The sequence below is a fragment of the Nothoprocta perdicaria genome, unplaced genomic scaffold, assembly GCF_003342845.1.
Source record: "Nothoprocta perdicaria isolate Ctin4 unplaced genomic scaffold, notPer1 scaffold_43, whole genome shotgun sequence".
Taxonomy (NCBI): domain Eukaryota; kingdom Metazoa; phylum Chordata; class Aves; order Tinamiformes; family Tinamidae; genus Nothoprocta; species Nothoprocta perdicaria.
The window spans coordinates 1,067,120-1,088,832 of record NW_020455677.1 but is presented as its reverse complement, the minus strand read 5'-3'; the positions used below and the strand labels follow the sequence as shown (position 1 = coordinate 1,088,832).

Sequence of the window (21,713 nt, the reverse complement as noted above, 5' to 3'; positions counted from 1 at the left end):
TGGATAAATAATCTAACATTAAAATTATTATTAAAATTAAATCACCTTAAGAAAAAAAAAAACACTGTCCTACCAAATCCTGTTACACAAAAGTCTTATCCATTATTGCTAAACAAAACAAAAATACCATGTTTTTCCCCCAGTCACTCTTGTTCTCCACATTTTCTTAAAATTATAGAAGACAACTATTAATTTTTGTTATCTTTTATAATTTTATTAATTTTCTTGAAAAAAAATGTATGAAGCATTTTTTTTAATGACAAAAGAATCACAATTAGTTCCATAAATTTACATAACAAAGACGACCAGAAGACGGTCACAACAATGTTCTTTATTAGGTTTGTTTAGAAACTGCTGTTTGCTTCAGAAATTTCCATACAGCTTTGACAGAGATGGGAACAATTAATGACCTTCGCTGGCTCCATCCCAGGTCTTCCATCTGATTCACAGCACCATGCAGAAATTAAAGCAAGCCATTAACTTGGGAAATTACTGCTCTGGCCAACGAGGCTATTTTAAACACTTGGCTTCCCTATGTATAATAACACCCTGACCGTGTTTGTAGAGCTAAGCTGTCATGCATTTTATTGCATGACAACTACAATTAGGCCCACAACAACTTTCATAGGGTAGAAAGACCAGCACAGGCATATGAAACATTTTTTTTTTTAATATTAAAAATCCCATAGAGAATATTTTTTTAAAAAACTTCATCTTATTCTTAAGTATTATTTTACAAACCATGTTCCTAAAGTTATGTTGGTACTCTTGTTGGTACAAGTCCTTCTCTGTTTTCTTGCCATCCATGTAACATATCATTAAGAGGTGTGTTACTGAGAAGTATTGGTCAAAATGCTGGAATTTATAAACATTTGGTTTTAAATAGATCAAGTTGTGAGCCAGACTTAGAACTTTGGCCTTTCCCCATCTGAAACTGATCTGTTGCCCGAGAACAACTTGCCTGATCTTCCTCATTCTTCTCTTTCCCAGCTATAAAACAGGGCTAAATAAAATTTACATGAGTTAATGTGAAAGTAGTGTGAATGTATTCAGCATAGTACGTAAAAGCATGACTTTTAACCCAACAGTGATAATAATGATTTAAATATAACCCAACATATATTTAACACTTGAACTTACTATTGGCACATATTAAAAAAAAAAATTGTCAGATATATGTGTCCCAATTCCTTAAGTTCTCTGTCAAGGAAATAACATTTTATGGAACTTATTTCATGCCTTGTATCAATTTCATGGGACGTTAATGGGCTGTTTGCAGCAAATGCCTGAAGTCTGTAGGAATACACTTCCTAACTTGGAAAAAGAAGAGTGGAAAGCTAGAGGAAGAGGAAGGAAAATGGGAATACGGTGACAATATTGGTACCACTGATCAACTGTAGCAGCTAGATGCACCAAATCCCAATATAGAGCAGCTCTTACAAACACTTGCAGAGCAGGCGACCTGGTCCTGGATTCATGAGCATGGAAATGGATGCTTGAAATAAACGCTGCTCCAAACACTGCATCTTCAAACCAGAGTCTAGAAAAACTGGTACTTTGGAGCACCTGGAATGGTGGGGGGAGAACAGTACCCGCAACTAGAAGAACATTCCTAAACCATCTGACCAATTTTGAGAGTAGTTTCACTCTCAAAGAGGCTCAGAGCAAAGGTCATAAGACTTGCTTAAAGAAGCTCAATTTGCTCTTTCTCCAAAGATATGGTCTCAAATGCCATTGAGACTAAAATTACCAAAATGGTAATATTTTGAACAAACAAAAAGGAATGTAGAAAAAAGCAATATAGACATTTTCAATCACATTTAAATTCTGTTTATCTCCATTTACTTATAAAGGTATAGAGTATTTCTTCTTCTAAAGTGCATTAAGCACAAGCTTTAAGGGGTGTCAGAGATGCATTAGCTTCTATCTAATATTATCATCTTTTGTGCACTGCCAGTTTTTCATTACATCCTCTTTGCCATCATCTGACCCACAGCGGACAGAACTCTTGCTACTAGCAGGCAGCTATTTGTTACACACATGACACTGCCGTATTTTTCTTTAAAAATACTGCCTCTCAAACAGTAAATTCGCTAGCTTACACTCTCAGATAATCCACATGAAATGAGCAACCAGGGAGGGGAAAGGGAGATGAGAGATGGAAGAAAGACAGTTATGAAGGTAAGCAGGGACAGGAAAACTATATGAAAATACATGATTCTAAGACAAATTCCACTTAAGTTACTCATACATGAAATATGCTACACTTCTCCTGAAAAGATCATTTCTTGATTTTATCTTACTTGCATAGCCTGGAGGACAAATATATCTAAATACTGAAGCAGCCGTTAATGTTTTCTATTGGAAAATACTATTCTTGATGATGTCAATTGAGTATTTCCACACATCTGATCTCTACTTGAGCAGCCAGATTTTCAACTCCATTCTGGACCGGAAACCCAGCAGACAAAGTTACCTTGTTCCCGGGCTCTGCAGGGCTGTACAACAGCAAATAAAAGTAAAGACACAAGTAAGTGTTTTTACTTACTTTTTTGTGCATGTTTTTACTTGCTTTTTACATGCAAGTAAAAGACACAAGTGAAGGTTCTCAAATTTGCCTTTTTTCCTCATCAATGCATGTTTTCAAACATGCCTACCTTTTTCATCCTTTCCCAAAGGAAACAAGTAGTAACAGATTTGCCATAAACTCCACGCTACAAGTTATATTTGTCTTGTGTTTCACCAGAAGTGACTACTTTCTGAAGGTATTGGGATAAGGAGAGAGGTAGGGATTGCAGCAGTTCAGTGGACAGGGAGAGGAGCATTCAGCTGCACGTACAAGCAACGCATCCATCTGCTGGACGAGTGCTCTGAATTGATGCAAACCAACAAATGATTCCACAAAAAAACTTGAGCACCCACTGCTAAACTTGAGTTTGAGCTACTTGAGTACCATGAACTAAAGGTGTACTCACATGAAGAACAACTCCACAGGAGTAACTCCCCTATCTAGCAGAATCTAGAATACTTCATTGTATCTTTCTATCCTAAAACTATGAAAGTTTCATCTTTTGAAAAAAAACCTTTTTTTTTCCCCCCAACTGCATTAAATTTAAACAAATATAAAGAAATGTGGTTTACCCATGAACAGCAGCTATGGTGTGCTACTCAAAGCTTGGCCTAAGCACCAGCTAAGAGGTTTTGAATCTCTGTTTTATTCAGGGAGGCAAAATGTTAATGTCCATGGTGGGGAGGGGTTAATGTCCATAGGCAGGGAAAATGGGACATAATCCCCCCAAAAAGGGCATATTGCGCCTGAATAAAATGCTGAAAATAAAAGCGGTCTATTCAAACAGAATGCAAGTTATCACAGTATAACAGAAAGGCACACAATTTGAATTTTTAGCCTAGACGCCTACTCAAAGCCATCAGTATATTCATACTGAAATAATTTGATATTTAAAGATGTGTAAGGGCTTTCACAGTTCAAAGAACTTTTTCATTTATCAGCCATTTTGTGACTAGTCTTCAGAAAGCTAATCTGAATCGCCTGCTTCCACTCATTTCAATTGGATTTATAAGCCAGTAACATTCAAAAAAAGGACTGAGCATCTTAGATTTTTCCTATTTACTTTTTTTTTTTTTTTTTGAGAAAGAAGGGGTAACATTTAAATGTTTAATATATTCACTAGCAACTTAAAAGAAAGGCAAACTTCCTCCCTTATGCAAACATGTAGCATGTCATAGGTTTTCCAAGTGTTCTAAATTCTATTTTTTGGGAGATTATTGTAGGGTTTAGAATGTCATTTTTTAGTCATATGTTGTGGCAGCAAAACTTGGCCATATAAATCATTAGCCATTTCAAAAACATAGCCTGGAATATTTATTTCAAGTTTCAGTAACCTGCACAGAGTTCTGTGTTTTCAAAACAGCTCTGTTTTATTATAATCATGAACGCAGTCACAGCTGAATCACCCTTTTCTGTTCTTTGCAGGTCAAAGGCTACAGGAGCAATTAGATAACAACAACAACCAATACTGCAATTTAGATCACTTGATCCTCCTCAAACCAAACTATTTTTTCACTGGTCACTGGAAATAAATGCAGATTAATCCAACTAAATGACCAAAGAACGCCCCTGGAATACCTCATTTTTGGTTTGTGGGCTACATCATGTTTCTGAGTCTCTGTAACAGAGGGACTATTGCCACCTACTACGGACAGCGGGATGACACTCCTGGGATTAAGAGGGTATGAAAAAAGGCAAAACATGCAGCAACACACAATGAAATCCTACCCAGAAAGTAAACCAAAATTCTTCTCCGCATTTAGTGGAAGAAAGTATTTAACTCAGGAAGTTAAGCTATAGAAAATTTAATAAATTCTAAAACATATGCACAGATATTAGGGAAAAAATGTAAACTATAAGTAAAATTTCCATGGGAGTAACATTTACTCTCCAGGTTAAGATTTATGATTCCAATTAAGCCCTCTCTTCAGTAAGTCATGCAGCAAAATTCAGCAGGAAAAGGCTTTTCAGCTGGCAGGCCAACCCAGCTCATCCTGAAAAGTGCAAGGATTCAACAAACTATTCTCGAAGCATTTTCTGGTATTTCCTGGTTATTTGATGTGCAAACAGAAACAATATTTTTCTTTTAATCTTCTAGGAAACATTCTTCTTCAGCATGTGAGCATCTACATAATTATTTAGTTCCCTAACATTTTTTTTTCAGACAGGATAGGCACATTTTATAGCAAGAAAAGTAGTGTATCACATTCCAGCCATGTTTTTAAATAAGGCTGCCCTGCCTATAATCAAATCTGTAAGAGTCCTCCTACAGTTCATTTTGTTTTATTAAAAGAAAAAAAGTCAGGATAATAATACATGTAATCTACTGAACTGCATCTATAATAAAATAATCTGACACTTCCTGAAAATTGAACCATTCTTCTTTTATGCAGTTCATTAAATAAGCTTTGTAGAAAGAATATTAAAGAATATTTTTTGAGGAGACAAAAAGTATAGTTGACAAAAGTGCCCACACCCAATGCAAAACATCCCATCTAAGGTTATGAAAATGCGTATTTGTGGCTTTCAGAACTGCAGTATTTTCTTACTATGGAATAAGCAGTCGGGATTCCTGAAAACAATTTTTATGTGTAGGGATTTCTCAGGAACACCTTTTATTAGTACTCGAGTAGAGTATAAACTGCATTGCAGAAATTTGTTCATTTTAAAATCTACTTAGCAAATATTATCATGGCAAATACCCAGGAAAACACAGCTGCTCAGACCTCTGGTAGTCTATCCAAATTAAATATTGTGTTTGAAACTTTGTTTAAAAAAAAAACAATGAAAGTTACTATGTAGTACAAGACAAGGGCACACGTAGCCGTGCTATATTGAAAAATAAAAAATAAAGACCACTGATGATTTTAAAACAATACCAGTGCTTGAAATATTCATCTCATTCCTGCAATAAAGCAAACGTGATGCTTTGAGACAAGCCTCATATCTAAAAATATATCTAAAATTACAGACACAAAAATATGCATTCTGCATAGGGTGCCTACTTATATAAAGGGAGAGAAAATAAATGTTCTTTTTTTTTTTTTCCCCAACCACTTGGTTTGCTATTGTAAAATTATTCTAGAAAATGGATTGGTCCACAACATTTTCTTTCCAGGAGGCCTGCAGGAAAGATGAGGCTAGGCTATAGCACCATTTAGATAAACCAATACAGAATGTCTAGGTTGTTCCAGGCACATACTTTAAAAGGGCCATTGCAGCCACTCCAAGCAGCCTCTCTTTGCTTCTTCATAATATCTACTGGTATTTCCCATTTTTTAATATCTACTTTTTGGCTTTCCTCGCCTTTAGGCAGCCTAGTGTGTTTGGGAGTTTCAGCAGAAGCAATAATGCACGAAAGCAGACTTTTCACGAATATTTACCTTCGGCGAGCATGTCCGGCACATCTGCTTGGTATCTCGGCCCCACTCTGATTTCTCCCTTGTCTGCTAAAAGTGTTTTTAGTGATGGATCATAGACCAATGAATAAAAAAAGGTATCCTAAAAAAAAAAAAAAGAAGACACATTTGCAACAACATAATGAATTTTACGTTATTTTTGTAAATCTACAAGTTCTTCCATTTGAAGATTACTAAAGCTGTCCCCCTCACACCTCCCATGTCTTTCTTGAGGGCAGAGGTCAAGTAGAAGAACAAAGACTATGGAATATCAGTCCTTACTTTTAAAAGTCTGACAGAAGATTCTTCCATTGTTCAGAAGCTAACGGTGGTACAGAGAAGAGACCTCTATACAACAATGTATTAGAGATTTTGAAAAGCAAAAATGGTGACTACTTCCTGAATTAAACATGATTCCTTTCCTAAACACCCCTACCTGGCTTTTATAAGCTAGTCTCAAACAGCATAAGACACTGCCAATGTCTGTAGAAGGCCACACAACAGTATCCACATCTCTGGCACTGTCAGCAGAAACAGAGGGTAAGCAATTTAAGAGATATAATATAGGTCACTTAGATTAATTGAAGTTTAGTGTATGAATATGAAAATAAAGAAATGCTAATTTCAGCTAAAATGCCCTGCATGATGCTCTATTAAAAACTCCAAAGAAAAATGTATTTATTGTAAAAGAACTTTAACAATATGTATTAGCTTCCTGGAGCTTCTTACTTTTTGTTTTGTTCTTCCCTCTAGAGTAAGGCTAAACTTCCTTTCCCTCCATAACAAATGGAAAGGAAATAAGAAATACTTCTCATACCGCAGTTCAGAGCCCCTAAAATTAAACTCCTATGCTGAGTTGCCCTCTAGAGGAGTGTTTCCGTCCACTGACTGGAAACCAGATGTTTTTACCAGAACACCTTTCCACAGAATAGGGCTGTGTGGATTCCCCTTACACTAGCCACTAGGTGAAAACATTTGATATATTTTTCTTTCACGATACTTGTTTCACAATGCTTTTGAAATTAGTGTTTTCAAAAAAACTTAAACATTTGAAAAAATACTCCCAAGATATTATTCATTAAAAATAGCGCTGTAAAAATCACAACTCCATCCCAACATTTAAACACGTATTACCTCTTTCTCCAGATACGACAACACAGACTCCGTCTCATTCAGGAGCGCGACACTGCATTTTCCCCTGTACACAGACATAAGAACAAACTGTTACCTTTGTAAAAACTGTTTTTTTCCCCTCAAAAACCTAGTCAAAAAGCCAGTTACCAGAATATAACAGAAATAACCTCTTACATTCAAAACATAAAATGCATTTCACCATGTTTTAAAAAAACAAATGACAAGCAACAAAATGAATAGCGCTCAAAAACACACACAAGTTCTAAAATACTGGGAAAGAAAGTTTGAAAGGAAAACCAGAAGCAATGAAGGAAAGAGGTATCAGGGCAAACAATATTTGTTAATACTCTGAAACACAAACGCAATTAATTAGAAAAGAATTTAACAGAATATCAGCTATTATACCATGTGCAAAAGCAGAAAGGTAAACAGGTACATAATGTCGGAGGAAGGCCTGGATACAACGTTCACAGGGACAATTCCATTTTCTGTGGAACTCCAAAGTCGTCTTTTTCAAAGGATTTGGTAAACGCCAACACAGAGCACCTCCTCTTGAACTTTATGATGCAAACTCTAACCACCTCGCAGCTCTCACGAATCTTATCCTGATCCCCCTGGTCACTATCAGTGTGACCTTTGCCTGAGGGGTTGGTTTGGCTTTGGGTAGGTGACGCTTCTGAGAGCACCCAAGGCAGTTACTTTCTTGCAGGGGAAGTCATCAGCACTTGCAAGATAAGGAAATTTCAATATTTACACTGCAACTATGAATTAGTTTTATTGATCCATGGGTAACACTGGGGAAAGCAACAGTTTTTTTTTTTTCTCCTTATGCCACATCTGCAGGTACTGCAGAAGTTGGCCGGGTTGATAATACTAGAGAAAGACTAGTTTAATGTCTTTCTGAAATGTGGTTGATTTAATTACTACTCTCCTGATTCTTACCTACAAAGAACAGCTTTTTAAATACATTGTTTTGATTTTCTAAACACAAGATTTGGTATAAAACACCAATAACAAAACTTGATTAGATCAGCAGCATCAGCTCACGTGTACGTGCTAAAATCATTTTTTAAGATTAAAAATGAAAATGTAAAAAATACATGTTACGTGGGTAACTAACATTTCTCAAAGTGAGGACACAAAAATGGCTTCCTAAGGCTCCATAGGAAGCTCCTGAGGCTGAGCAGGTCAGGATTACTGAGAGACTCTGGAACCTACAAGAATACTCAGACAGAAAATTCCCAGGGTAAGTTCTACTGAGAGGTCATTCCAATGCAGCTTCTCTTTGCACAAACATTACCTCAAATCAGACACTGTGCAATTTGCATCATCCTATAAACCGACAGAACCAATAAACAGCAATTACCACCACACATTTATGCACATACACACGGGACATGATCTGGTCGCCCCCCTCACTAATTTAGAAGGTGGCAGCGAAGGGATAGAGAGCGCCCAGAGTTAGCATCCCCATAAGACAGCAGAAACCTTAGCAGTAAGCAAGTCTGACTACACACATGGGAAAGAAATAAAGGCAGTCACTGAGAAAACTAAGGTTAATCCAACTCTCCAATATATTATTAAAGTACTACTCATATGCTGGTACTTACTAAAGAACAAGTACAGTAAAGCCCAGTTGCTATGGACTAATATGAGAAGAGAAAAATTTTACATCCAGATAATGGTATGAATTTATTTTAAACCTCAAAACAACATTACAAAAAAAAAAAAAAAAGACATATGGAAAGAAAAACAATATTTCTCATTTATCTTAGAGAATACGAATGGCAAATAGTATTGCAAGAGAAACATCTATAAATAGTAAGAAATAAATAACATGAAAAAAAGAGACATTCCATAATAAAGTACAAAATATTTCCTCTTTGCTAAATAATAACAGATCAAATGGGACTGCTGATAAAGCAAATGACTTGCACTGGGTTATACCACAGGGGAATTCTGCCCAAAACGGCGCTAAGGGCACAGGAAACTGTCCATCCACTATCAAAGAAGAAAGAAAAAGCAGAAGTTGGTCCAGAACAGACCTCTGCAATGGCTGGTAGGGTTCTGGGCTGCTCAGCCTTCAACTCCTAGCCTCGGTCAGCTTGAGGCAGAAACCGCTGCAAGGACAAGGCCAAGGGACAAGGCCAAGGGACAAGGCCAAGGGACAAGGCCAAGGGACAAGGCCAAGGGACAAGGCCAAGGGACAAGGCCAAGGGACAAGGCAGCAGCTGAGGGCGGCTGAGCACCCAGGGAAACCCGAGCAGGGTTTCAAGGCTGAGAAGTTCCTACAGAGTGGCACAACACCCGGTATCTACACATAAGAAAAGCTGCTATGCCTGAAAGATGTTGCCTGGCCAAGCAAAGGCAGGTCTCTGCTAATGGGTGGGATTCACATTCATTTATTTTGGCATTGTATGTATATACGTATATATATTTTTTGAGTGTGGATTTTTTCAATTAGGATTTTCACTATATGAGCAGTGGATTGAAAGGAATGTTTATGGATTATTAACCCCACCTAACCCCTGCTATTATCACTGAAGCAGGCTGCCTATCCCTGTTGCTAGTCCTGCTCGTACTGCCCAGCTCTTTGTCTTCATATTACTAGGTTAAGCAAGTCCAGCTTTTCAAGTCACTGCCTCATAGAACGGGCTCCTTTTTCCTTTATATTACCTCACAAACCCAGTTTTCATCAGTCACCAACTTTTAAAACAGAGGACCAAAACCAAAACACTACAAGCTTTTATCAATGCACTGGAAACATTTCTCCTAATTAACCATGAGGGTGTATCCATTTCTGTCATGGCCATACTATAACACTAACTACAGCATTTCCACAAACGCTGCCAGCAGGAAATTTCCCCTTTTACAGAAATGGTACAGATCTATCCAGGCATAATATACAAAGGTAACACCATGGGAATTTGGCCCCACCACCCCCCATTTCTCTTCTCTTTCTTTCTAATCCTCTTCATCTCCCAGCACACACTCAGCCTCAGATCCCTCTGCCTCTGACTTCCCTACAAGTAATCTGTGGATTTATTTTCAAAATGTGGCATTTTAGAGGAACACAGAATAGCTAGATGAGGATGTTAAGTATTCAATATGCTGAACCACCTCATTAACAACTGGCATTTGAACACTATCATTTTCAACTGCATTACCATTTTATTGCCATGTATTCGTCCTTCCAGACGTGACTTTGCACTTCATACACCTAAACCTGTTCCAATGATTTATTTGGTTCTCGCCATGAGGCTCCAGTGCCACATGAGAACAGGACCTACAACACCCTTCATTCTGCCATTTATAACAGACCAGTATATAAGCAAATATTAATAAACAAACTGTTGGCAAAGACCTCCTTGATTTTAAAGCTGATCTCACCCGAAGGGGCTCTTGTGAAAGGCCCCCACTCATTTCAGTGACTGTTCAGCTTAAGCGCAAGCACTGGCCGCCAGTTGTTAAGAGCCGATCGCTGAGCAAACACAGGCAGTTACTGCCCCATTCGTTACCGCTGCACATCATGGAAAATGGCAATAAGCCACTCATGAACCTGCAGCACAAAACCTCCTCATTCTCTCTTACTTTCAGTGTACTGAAATACACCTTTTGCTTTCAGAAAGTATACATAAATTCACTTCTTTGGATTTCTTTTTCCCTTTTGTAATTCCAGAGCAATGTCTCCTAAAGATTGATTACACACCATACAAAAAAATGACATTTAACTTGAATTATTCCAGGGCTGTTTCTTCAATATCATTGAATTCTCCTGAAAATCATCATATTCTCCTGAAGAATATTCATGAGAAGACAAAGAAACCCAACCAATTCGCTGCTGAAACACCACAAATCAATTTTAGCAAAACTGCTAGGGCTGTGTAGTAACTAACCTTACACCTTAAAGCTAGTAATTTTCCAAATTTCATTTTAGTTCCTTAATTGAGTAATCTAACCACAGCACATGTATATCACACCAAAGAATTTCCATATTATGGCTTATTTCTTTATACAGTCATGATGGCTGGAGTCATAAGCATGGATAATATATAAGACACTATCGTCCTAAAAAAAAAAAAATAATAATTTGCCAGACTATTTAGTCAAGATTAAATGTGTCAAGATTAAAAGTGACATGTTACCAGCTTCTGCAACCCAGAAAAGGAACAAAACAAATTTCATACAAATGATGATGAGGAGATAGAGCCTAATAAGGCTTTGAAGATTGAAGACAAAAAAGCTGGGTCTGAGTGAGCTCAAGCAGAGGAAGAGGAAACATGAAGGAGCATAATTCAAACAAGATCATGATAGTGATCAGCACTCAGAACAGCCAGATATACGAGAAGAGAGTCTTTATTAATTTATGTTAATGAAGACAACATGAATAGAACTAGAACAAGACTTCAAGTTATATGAAGAAATGTTGTATCAAAGACACTACACGGTGTTATGACAAGAGTTAGATTCAGCCTTACGAAAGAACGTAGAGCAAAGCACCAAATTCTCCAGAATATGCATTTAATACATATCTGGCAAAAAAGACAGCTCTATAATTTGGAGTATTCAGGTAACTGTCTTCCCCCCATTAACACTATCAAAAGTGCTTGTGAGGAAAATTTGATTTTTTTAATGTCTTTTTTACATATCCTATTATTTCAATGACAGCTGAAGATTATACTCAAGATACAAAATGAAGGAGGGCAATAATGCTTTTTTGGAGAAAAACAACTCAGGAGAAGTGATTCTCCTATTTGCAGAAGGTGAAAAGAAGAGAAAACAGGAAAATTGCTGAGCACAAGAGAAGAAAACTGCCGTAAGGTAAAAATTTTGAGCCATGTCTTCAAAGGGAAAATGTTTTGAAGATTTCCAATAACGCAACCACTTTGAGCCAAGTCTTCACTCCTTCCAAGCAGAGATGATCACGAACCACAGCCTAGGAGCTGTGGAGTCCTGAGAGCCTCTGCCACCTACCTGAAACCAGCTCCTCGCTTATGAGACACCAACAGCAGCAGCCCTGGTGCATCCTACTTTGAGGTGTAACTTTAGGGACATAGTATGATGCTTACAGACACACAACACATGCTTTACAGCAAATTTCAAGTTCTCCAGATTGCAGAAGTATTTACAGTTTGCAAAGTACACTATTGCACAACACTAAAAACAAGAAAATACAAGAGACATAAATGGGTTGTTATAGTGATATAAACCTGTAACAGACCCCCTAGAATTTGATTTTCTTTTTCTTCAGCCAATGCCCAGAAGTTAAACATGAATCAAAACAGTGCAGAACTTTATGTGCCAGACCTTAGTATCAGCCTCAAACATAATAAAAAAAAAGAAAAAAAAATCACACTTGATAGCTGTATACTAATGGTGTCTGTGTCTCTATCAAAATAATCTCCATCTCTCAATATCGTCACAGATGTGATGTACATCTGTGGTCAAAAGAGAGATCAATAAAGTGGGGATTATCTACTTAACATATGCTTGCTCAAAGAAGATTAAAACCAGCACGTACAGCAAATTGATTTATGTACAGCTGAATTAATTAGTAAATGCCTGGCATCTAAGCTTACAAAAACAACATACATACATGCATATATACATATATACATATATATATATGGACAGCCCAGGCTTTTTTATGGTGCCAGCAACTTTCAGTCTGAAAAATCAGAATCTTCAGTAGAACTGGAGTGCTCATTTCTGTATCAGTGTACAAAATTGATGAAGTTTACAGGGAAATTCTGCCTTGGAATAATCATGCACGAAATTCTCATCGACTTCAAACTAACCTGCTGACACTGCCCACCTCCAGCATTTGTAAAAAAGACACAATTCATGACAATTCAGAAAAGGAAAATTCCTTCCTTAATAATGAAAATCATCAGGTAAAGCACATGTCTGCAAAGTACACCTACCGCCTGCCCAGGGGTCTGCCTCAAAACCAGAAGGATGCCTTTCTACATGCTGACATATAGAAACATAGGCAGGCTCCAAATATCTCGATAAAAAAAAAAAAAAAAAAAAAAAAAAAAAAAAAAAAAAAAANAAAAAAAAAAAAAAAAAAAAAAAAAAAAACCCGAACTTCTCCTATGCTCAATTTGAAAGTTTTTTCATGCCACATATGCATAGTTATTCTGTGAAAATGTTCATCTTCCCAGTCCTACTAGTCAGCTCTTAAAAAAGACAGAACAAAACAAACTAAACCAAAAAAACTCCTCACAACAACAACTAAAGTAATTACAATCTTTGAATCTTTGTAAAAGATTGACAAAGTCCTTTCTTTGATGGAATTCACAAAGCAAGCCCAGAGCATCTTAATAAAGGTTTATAAAGATGAGGGATGTGTGAAAGTCACCAACAGCTGAAGATTTTGGAATTAGAATTCAGTAACATTTTCTGAATTGCAGCCATAAGAATATTAAAAAAAGTTAAAAAAAAGACTTACTTGATGCTTACTCCAAGCAACCAACATAATCCCCTAACAAATATAGGGAACAACTGGTGCACCCAATAGCAGATTAAACAGACTCTCCACACTTTTAGGTGTTTAAGAATAGGTTTTGATAGTAATTTTCAGTATAATCAGTATAATATATCATATAATCATCATATATAGTCAGTATAATATACATTATATGCATAATGCATTGATATTACACATTATTACACAGCCATAGAGTCCAGCACTCAGGCTCAACAAGAACTTCAGCATCTTGAAATTGCGTCCAAGAAAAGCACGAGGTGCTCAGTGAAAACAATCTCCAGGAAACAAAACAAAACAAAAAATTAGGCTACTACTTGACCAGAATTCCATGTTTCATAAGAGTGTAAGCAGTATCAACAACTGACAAAACTACAAAAAGAAATGGTAAATATTACACCACTTGGGAACTTTTCAATCATGCATGGATGTCTCACTCAAAGTATACTTTAATTGAAGCATGAAAATTTGGAATAAAGGGAAAAAAAAAAAACCCACACCAACAGGCATGTCCTGTTTTTAGTTGCCAAAAGAGCAACAAGATCATTACAAGCTCATATCAGTATTCTCAAGTCCCCAGCAAATACTTTTAAAACTTGTATTCACATGCTCGAACTTACCTGAAAGACTGGTGAACAGTAAGAAATTTTCTAGACTTTTTTTTTTACTTAAGTTTTTTTTTTTTTTCCTACTGTAAGTAAGAAAGAACTATCTAGCCTGCCAACGATCTATTTTTTGTTCTTAAAAAAATAAAATTATCAACCAATTATAAAGTCAATATGGTATCAGAAATCTATTGAAGTCCGTTTTCTCCCCATAAATGGTCAAGATCCAATGTACATTAAAACTTTTCTCTTGTCTCAAGCTACACACAGACGGTCTGTTTTCAAATAATACAAGCTTCATTTTATTTCATGATTTTTTAATTATTATTTATTGTTTTATTTTAGTAACTGCAGCACTGAACAGCCCAACAGATTCAAACTGACTTTGTTAGGACAGCTGAGAATGGAAGGCGCATCTAAAGCCAAGCAAACCTGAAAAAGCAAAGTAAAACATCACAAGACTAATCTCAGCACTGAAACAAATAGTTATTAATGAGAATTAAACAAAGATAACAAACTAATACAAATAGTGATGGAAAATGAAAAATATACACAATATTACCAAAATTAACAATATAACACAACTTCAAGTATGAACTTTGAAAGGCAGTTAAAATATCATGACAAACTAACAGAATTCTGGGACCTTAGGAACAAAAAGAATAAAGCACAGTCAAATAATCAATGCAGTGCATTCCCCCGGAACGCTAATTATCTACAGATTTTCATACAAACATTTGGCTTTTCCTTTTCACCTTTTCACCTTTTCACCATGTGGCAAGTAAATTGTATGGCGAGTTTTATAACACTGGCAAACTATTTCACCATAATGAGAATTGGAAGGATTGTTCTGTCCTGAACCTTTGAATGTCTTTCCAAAACGCTGAGTTTGGTAATGCCACATCCAGCAACTGCTGCATCACCCACCACTACTTTTATAAATCTGGCATTTGGCAGTCAAAGCTTGTAGCACTTCTTACAGCCACTAAAATGGCATAATGATAGCTAATGTAAAAGGGAAGGAAGACTATAGGCCAGTTCACAAATCCCAAATCCCAGTTCACAAATCCCAATGTTCACATCAAAGTGAAAGATGATTTTACTTCAAGAAAGCTGTATATAATTATACCACACACATACAATAAAAAAAACAGTAAGAGAATGAGGAGAAAGAATGAAATCGTATTTCAATAATTCAAAAGCAAGCAAATTGCATCTAACTTACCTCAAAGTCAACGTGAGAAATCAAAGAGGTTCAGAATTAAACTTACACATTGCAGAAATCTAACAGTAAGGTGTTGCAACTAAAAGGAGCGACACCTAATGCATGTGTATAAATTATGTATTACTGTGTTTACAATTATGAATTGGAATAAAAGCAATTTCAGTCATAGGTTTTCCTCTTTTTCAGAGGGTTGACATTTCTTATTAAGAAAAGCTAAAAAGAGTAAAGTTAAAAGAAAGATAAAACAAAAGCTGTAAAGCCTCTATTGGTAAAGAGTAAATTGCAATACACCATACAAGACTAAAAATTATAAAATGAAAATTATTTCATCTTCTTAAAAAGCAAGCAAAAAAGCAAACAAATTCAGGTTGTTTCTACTCTTGTTTGAAGAGGTCAGTAAAAGTGTAAGACCTGTAGTTGCCAAAACAACTGTAAATGATTCAGGTTCCTCCATGCTCTTAAAATCACTTTCAGGTTTCTCCACTTGCTTCTTTCAGAAGAACTGAGCTTTTATCTCCCTACTCCTGAGAGCATTTATCTCCATTCTCGACTCTGTTCCACTGTATTGCTTCTGTTCTCCTGCAAACCTTTCCCATCTGGATGCCAAAATCACAGGCAGTAGGAATTAAGAAAAGCCCACAGAGCTACTCAGGCTCCTATTGCCTAAGGATCTAAAATGAAGAACATGGCAACAAGGAAGAGTCAACCTGGCACAAACTGTGCCCAGTTCATCTGTTGGGTCTTTTCTAAGGAGACGATTGGCTTGGTGAGTCAGGGACAGCAGTGAACGTTGTTTACCTTGACTTTAGCAAGGCCTTCATTAGAACACCCCCAAGTGCCCCTTAACCGTATTGATTAGACATGGATTGGTTAAATAGAAGATAAGGGTTGTAAGAAAATGAGCTGGACCACCAAGCTTGAAGGGCTGTAACCTGTAGTACCAAGTCCAATGTGGACATCAAGCTGATTACCAGCTGTATCTCCCAGGAGCTGATATCAGGGCCCAATATTGTGCAACTGGTAATGTTCATACCAAAGGCAAGATGCCTAAGGGGGGAAAAATATCTTACTGCTGTCTTCAGCTGCTTGAAGAAAAGGTACATAAATAAGACAAAGGTAAGCTGGTTCTGGAGAAGCCCACTGAAAAGGCAAGAAGCAACAGATATCAAGTTCCAAGCAGGAAAATGCCCGGTTATGGGGGAGGGCCGGAGAGGGGGGACCAAGATGCACCATGGTGGTGGTGGTGGTCAAACTCTGGAACAGATATCCACAGAGCCTGTAGAATCTCTATCTACATGTTCAAATCTCAAGTGGGCAAGGTCCGGAACAACCAGATCTACGTGGCCATGCCTTGAATGAGATTTGCAGTAGGTGACCTGTAGATGTTCCATCAAAAAGACATTATTTTACAATTCTTAAAAGATCTTTCTTTCCAGAGTGCTATCGGTAGAAAGGTACAACACTATTTTCTCAACATCATCTCCTTCACAGTACAAAATAATTAACAGTTATGAAAACTATTAAGAATTAATGAATCTTCACACTAATAAGCAAACAAGCTACTGAGCTGATTAAACACTTTACAGTGTATTTTCCTTCCTGTTGTTATTATTATTTTTTAATTTTTTTTTTTTTTAAATCTTACTCATAACCTTACTTCTGTTTTGAAACTTCGTTAGATCAGGTAAGATTTGTTGGGGAACACCCTGGCCAGGGTCTTGGTAACACGTGACAGCCCAGCACTACAGCACCCATCTGTTCTGAGGAGCAGCTCATTGTATCACTCGCATTGTGTCTGTCTGCAGTGGTGCTACATGTACTAGGAATTCCCCACAAGCTTTTCCGGATCCCTCGTGAGGTGCATACTGGAGAACCTCTACTGCATTTGCTGCCTGAGCAGGGAGGTTATAAAATACTTGCAAAGCTTCTCTGTTACCTTCTCTCAGCTCGGAGAATATCTGATGATAATACCTTACTTCAACATCCAAATGTCAAAGTAAGGAAAAGAATCTGAGTATTTATCATCTCTACGCTATGGTTGTGGAAGCTGAGGTGTGACAGTTAAATGACTTTTAGAAAGTCAGAGAACAAATTCAAACAGGTAGAGGAAGATAATAAAAATCCTCCAAATTCTAGTTTTTGTGTTGGCAGTAGAAAAGGAATAAAAGACTTTTGCCGAGGAAAGAAAATTCATCCATAAACACACACACACACACACACACACACACAAGTATTGCTCCTCCTGGAGCAGATAAGTACATCTATCTTTTTCACAGCTTTTAGGTTATGGTCTAAAAATGGCTGAAGCAAGCCAGATGCATTGAGAAAATAAATTCCTTCAGAATATCAACCTAAAAGAGTTGCTGCTTTACACTCATTGCACTCCCCCTCTATTTGTCACCATGCTCTTTCTTACCTTTCGCCTCCATTTTTGGGTACGTTTCCCAGAAAACGCAGAGTTCACTTGACTACTCAATGGGAAATTACATGAGTGCTTACATCATTTACAGAATTTAAATCACCAAAACCTTCTGTGATTTCAGCAAGCCGCTTTCGGCTTTAGCATTAGGGCAATTTAACTCGATATAAAGAAAAAAAAGCACAAGAGAGCATGACAAACTTGAACCTCTTGGTTAAAGTTTTAACACATTTCAGAATTAAAATTATGCTTCCAAGGACACAGTATCTGAAATGCTTTCACAACATGCAGCCAAACTCAATCAAGATTTCTTCATAATTCCTAAAGTTGGGATAATTTTATCTGTGAACGCCCGCAGCCCCCAATTTCAAACTTGACCACAGAGCCACTGCCTCCTTTCTGAACCTGCCTGTAATTTCCCTGGGTAGACAAAATGGTAAAAACAGCATCAATAAAACCAAACCTCCCCCTCCCCCCCCAAAAAAAGAAACAAAACACAGCTCTCCTAAGCAAGAAGAGACTGACTTGACTGACTGTTACCAGCTGAGGCTCTGCTGGACAAGCCGGAGCTGTGCTCGAGAACCTTGCCCACTCCACCAAGCAGCAGCAGGTGGTGGATGGAACTCAGGGAACAACTGGAGCGTCTCAGCTGTGACCAGACCCATCCTTCCACAGGATGGAGGCAAAGGGCTCTCCTGGGGGGGCTGTGCCAGGCAGGGCGCCTCAGCGGAGCACGCTGATCAATGATGTTTGCTTCTCCTTACCTGATGTGTGTTGCAGGAAGAGACTCATACTGGCGCGAAAGGAACAGCTCCCTGTGCTTCAACTGATGTTTCTGTTTATCAGTCAAGTCAACCTCAATTGTGGTTTCAGACTCTTCTTCAACTTCTTCTGCAGAGAAGCAGAGTGTAGGTTGAAATTAACTCTGTTACATAACGCTGCTGCAGCCATTTCATTTGACATTCCCCCCTCCCCTTAGCAAGCTCTCTTAGCATTTTAAAGAAAGGATGAGTTTAATAAGTCAGTAGTTTATATAACTTGATAGAATGCAAAGCATTTTAAGTTCTGTGCCTTCTACTTATGCTCTTTACCAAAGTATGCCCCTTGCCTACTGATTTAGGCTTGATGTCATTCAAACAACTGTAATATCAACCCTGACAAAAAATATATATTTTTTTTTCTTCCCCTCATCATTTTTTACCTCTTCTCTCTGCTGCTTGGTCTCAAATAGACCTCTGTCCAAAACAGACACCTTCCTTTCTGCTGATGTCCCTGTAAAACCCTATGTAAAGTCCTGGGCCAAACTTCCTGTAAAACTGGAAGGAATTGCTGGAATTGACCAACAACGTCACCCTGATAAAGCACTGCCCAAGGAAACTGCCAACCCTACTGCTTTCAAGTACTAAATCTTAGTGGATCCTAACAACATATGTGGATAAAAAGGACAATAATTTGTATTATAATCCTGTATAACCATCTGTAAACAACTGATAAGAAACAGACGTTTGAAAAGCTACCTAGGCACCCAAACACAGGTGTCTGAGGCCATTTTAGGCAGCATGAAGTATCCAAGACCTCCAGCTGCAGACTGTAGACATGGGACAAGTATGTCCCATGTCTGTGTCCTCCTAAAACAGTGGGGCATGAAAAACCCTACTCTTGAGTCAAAAATGGACCAGGTGTCTAAAGAGACCCCTCAGAGTAAGAATTAAAAGAAAATAAACTTTTCTATTTATCATACTTATATAACCCAGTAGAATGATGATTCAAAAGCCTGAAGCTGAAATTTAAAAAGAAAAAAAAAAAAAAAAAAAAAAAAGGCCTCTCTTACAGCACTCCAAGCCTAAACATAAAATGCAACAACGCTTCTAGTTTTCTAGGAACGCAACACATGCACATTTTATCCATGAGGATTTGGCATAACTGTCTGACATAGCATTGCCTAATACATAAATAGACAAACCATGGTCAGACAAGCTCAGTTCTACTCAATATAGTATAACTTAAATTTTCTCCTTTATTATTATAAAACAAAACTAATACCAGTATCAGTATACAGCAATACCAGAAATGGTTTGCCTTAGGAATAACAAATCTAGATTTCAGAAGCAAGCACCAGAGAGCATAAAGTTAGAAAACTAAGGATCAAACCTGCTTCATGGTAATACAAAAATAAAAACAACCAAACAACTCTCCAACAGCACTATCAGAATAAACCTATAAAGAGCTGGATTTGAACTAGGTTTTTGCCTAGATTAGGCCATAAAAGCCTATTAGGAAAAAGCACGTGAAGAACTTCCATACTTTTAGAGATACGTTTTTTGGTGTCAAATGAGTGAAACAGTATGAAATCTTAATTGTCCTTTTTTTCTGTCAAATGAGTAAAACAGAATGGACCCACAGGAAATCATAAAGTACCACTAAGACAAGCACATTTTTAGTACTAAGTGAAAGAAAGCAAGGGCTCAGTGCAAACCAATATTTTCAATAAAGAAATACAGTGATGACATTCACAGGTCTCATCATTCCAAGATCAAAGAGAAAATAAAATTCATTTCAAAGTTGTGCAACTTAAAATATGCTCAAGTTTGCCATACAAGTACAAAATGAAAATCATTGGATTCCCAAACTGACGCAATCCCTCATGCTCCTTGGCTGAAGTTTAAGAATATTCTCTTTCCTAGCCCTTTTCTTCTTCTGTAGGAAATATTTCATTATTTAAAAGAAAAATCCTGGAGAGCAGGAACTCCTAAAGCTCCATATTTACACTGGCTTTCTAATCAGCAACAGATGCTGGGAAGAAACTATAACCCCTGCTTATTCTATAGATGTGCTACAATAAATAAAATGAGCCACTTCAAAACAAAGTGATTAACTTTGCTCTTTTCTTCATTTAGCTTCTGGGACTCATTGCTAGAAAAGGCTGTTCTCTTGGACGACCTTGAGGAGAAGAGAGAGCAACTGTCCGCGCCACCTCGTCTTTGTACGCGGGGTTATTTACAGCTTCGTGGTGTCTTAAGCTTGCTACTGCAAAGAACTGCCATTTCTAAAAACCACCAAAATCCACTGCGCACGAGTCACTTGAACCATAACGAAACCATTTTTTGGCTTGAAAATAACTAAAAAATAAAACCAAAGGACAATTGCAACAGTCTAGACGTGCCTTTCGGCACTCTGTGGTTAAGCATCAGCCAGTAACCAGCCAACGTCCTCACGTGTACAGCTTGGCTCTATCCAAGGCACAGGGACCAGCCACGCGCGCCCCTCGCCCACGGCAACAGGAGGCAGGATGCAGTTTAGGCACCGAGGAGCAACCTTAAAGCGAAGGGTGACAGTTCCCCCTGTATTGCCACCAACTTGTCCACAGGGATACTTGCAACTAGTGGCTGGCTGAACCAACCACTGCCGGTTGGTCCCATAGGATCACAGAAATGGAGAATAATTCAGATCAGTAGCGACCTCCATAGGTCTCCGATACAAACAGCTCTGCTGCCTGCTGGGAACAGGCTCAGGGCTTTATCCTGTCGGGTCTTGAAAAATCCTAAGGACAGGGGCTGCACAGCGTCTCCGGGCACTGCATGCACGAGGAAATGTTCCTCCTTGCATCCACATTAAACGTCCTCTGCTTCAACTTACTCCTCTAGGCTGGGTATGACCCACTACTGACCACTACCTTCCTAGCCAGGCCACAGGAACAGTTCTTGCCTAGTTGCCTTCCCATCCAGATCAGTTCCTTGGCCCAACTCCTGGGTACGTCTTCACATGGAAGGGACACAAAGACACAAAGGAAGGAACAAAAAGAAAAGACTGACATGGAAGGACAACAGGAGAAAAAACAACAGGATCACTGCTTTCAACAGCAACAAGGACTGA

At 37.8% G+C, this 21,713-nt stretch overlaps 1 protein-coding gene across 1 annotated transcript in view; it reads right to left on the bottom strand.

Moving 5' to 3' along the window:
* MTA3 (metastasis associated 1 family member 3) overlaps positions 1 to 21,713 on the bottom strand; it is a 138,927-nt gene that overhangs the window by 82,374 nt on the left and 34,840 nt on the right. The window contains exons 5-7 of the mRNA XM_026046234.1: positions 18,605 to 18,731; positions 7,102 to 7,165; positions 5,953 to 6,070 (exon numbers count right to left, since the gene is read on the bottom strand). Of these exons, the coding sequence (XP_025902019.1) occupies positions 5,953 to 6,070; positions 7,102 to 7,165; positions 18,605 to 18,731 (309 nt within the window). The remainder of the gene's footprint in view (positions 1 to 5,952; positions 6,071 to 7,101; positions 7,166 to 18,604; positions 18,732 to 21,713) is intronic.